The sequence below is a fragment of the Arachis ipaensis genome, chromosome B04 (genome assembly GCF_000816755.2).
Source record: "Arachis ipaensis cultivar K30076 chromosome B04, Araip1.1, whole genome shotgun sequence".
Taxonomy (NCBI): Eukaryota; Viridiplantae; Streptophyta; class Magnoliopsida; order Fabales; family Fabaceae; genus Arachis; species Arachis ipaensis.
The window spans coordinates 123,446,573-123,448,848 of record NC_029788.2 but is presented as its reverse complement, the minus strand read 5'-3'; the positions used below and the strand labels follow the sequence as shown (position 1 = coordinate 123,448,848).

Below are 2,276 nucleotides of genomic sequence, written 5' to 3'. Positions count from 1 at the left end.
AAATTAATAGTATATAATTTTTTATTTTTCTATTAAAAATAGATGTTGACTCAGAGTCAACATACCACCGTTCACTATCACAAGTGCAGGTCCAATATCAATGGGCCAATTCTATGATTTTTTTTTTATTTTGGTGTTTAAATTGTTTTATTTTTTTGGTAAATTAGGCAAAAGTGAACAAAACCAAAAGTACCATAGCAGTCACCTATCACCTATCAATGGATTGATTGTTCATAATATATGTCGACATAGAATAAATAAATGATAAATCCAAAAAAATAAATAAATAAATGATTGGTTAGATAACAAAGATGTGTTTGTGTAGACACAAAAAAAAATTGGGTGAAGTTTGCAGCTACCATTTATTCATTTTCAAGTATAAAAAAATATTAAAAGACCATTAAAATTTATTTTTTAGTCATTATTTTTAATTATCAATTCAATTTTTTTAAGCTAATAATTTAACAACATCTTTCTCAGTGATGGGCATTTCAAAAACAATGGCTCTCTGTTCAAGTATTCCATAATTCATACCATGTGATGTGATGTAATTTATCCGTTTAAACATTTTGAATAAGAGAAGTATAATATCAGGTGGAAACTCAGGTGCAGTTGACTTCACGTGAAGTTGATATCTGAGAGCTGTTAGATGATTTGACTGATTTGACTAAATTTTCATCTAACGGCTTTCAGATATCAACTTCACGTGAAGTTGACTTCACTTGAGTTTTCACCGTAATATCATAATTTTTATACCTAAAAGTTGTTTTTAGCTTATTAGTGTTTTCTAAAACTAGACCCATGCTAATTTACATTATATGTCACCCTAACAAATTTATAGTCTCGTGTATATTTGCTGAAGAGTTAGCTACACTAGTTGTTGTTGTTCTTGTGCAGTTGACAGCCGAACTCCTTACGGTGAACGGAAACGTGATAGCAAAATCGAGCCGGCCTTCAATGTTACGGTTCAGAAGCTCACCGATTCGACTAGCCCGGACATTGATGATGGGTTTGCCTCTAGTACTCGGAATGTCCGAGGAAACCCAGAGCATCATTGTTGATATCTTGAGGCACAAGGAAGAGTATAGAAGAACCAAGGCCATTAGAGTAACCATGCATCCAAGATCAGGAACCTCATCACTTCCACAATTGTATGAGGCTCAAATCATGATCAAGTCACGGTTACCTTGGTCCAAAGAAGTGGTCCGGAATTGGAAATGGACCTTTTATGTTTGGGTGTCAATTTATGTCTACATTGTTCTTCTCATGTTCCTACTATGTTGCTATAGGAGACTATTGTTTCTAGTCACACCGGATTTGTTCGGCCGCGGCGGCGAACTCCCAAGGGAAGAGCCTCCTAGAGAGCATGATGAAAGTGAGATTTCTGAGTTGTTGAGGAAATTGAGGAGGAGGAGGAGGAACAAGAGGAAAGCTATATCGGACCATGATGATGATGGTGATGGTGTTGAAGAAACCATTGTTGGATCTTCAGGTGAAATCAATAATACAGAAGATGGTACAGGTAGTGTTCCCGTAGAACAAGTCGATGAGGACTCTGGATCGGTGTGTTTTTAAAGGCTTAATTTTGAGAGTAAAAAAATACCGTGAAAAATGCTAGAAAGTTATCAAAATTTATTATTTTGGCGATCACTTTTGGCTGTCAACCCAATTTCTTTAGTATAGTAATTAAAAAACATTTTTAGTCCATATTTTTAAACATTGACGGTTAATTGTTAGTCAAAAATAATAAATTATGTTGGCTCTCTAGCATTTTTCAATATTGCAATATTGCGACAAAGTTGGTGTTTGTAACAAAAATAAAGTCGTTTTTAATTTGCGACTTTTAGATGAGTATGAAGAAATTATGTCATTGGAGCTATAATTGGAGTTATAGTTTGTTGGTAAAGTGAGAATCACTGTGTTTATAAACTTATAAATAAATAAAAGTTATTCGTTGGTTACTAAAGGCCTAAAGGGTTAATATGTTTAATTAAATTGTTTAATATATGTGTTAATATTTTGGTTATTATTTTTGGGTGAAGCTATTTTTGTGTTGATTATAAAAACTAGATTGAAAATTTACGCTAAATTTATCTAAACAAAATTAGTATATTCAAAAGGTAATATATTATTTGTAGGCGTTACACAAGTCAAATGAAAATAATGTGATATTGAAGGGAAGGGTGGAAATAGGCCAAGTTAGACATGTAATACGGTTTATTAGTCTGATTTAACGTCTGTTATAAGTTATTTACTGAATATTAAAAATAAAAATA

At 32.6% G+C, this 2,276-nt stretch overlaps 1 protein-coding gene across 1 annotated transcript in view; it reads left to right on the top strand.

The window, feature by feature from the left end:
* LOC107635144 (seipin-1) overlaps positions 1-1,879 on the top strand; it is a 3,249-nt gene extending 1,370 nt beyond the window's left edge. Inside the window, exon 2 of the mRNA XM_016338522.2 lies at positions 898-1,879. Within this exon, the coding sequence (XP_016194008.2) occupies positions 898-1,575 (678 nt within the window). The 3' untranslated portion in view covers positions 1,576-1,879. The remainder of the gene's footprint in view (positions 1-897) is intronic.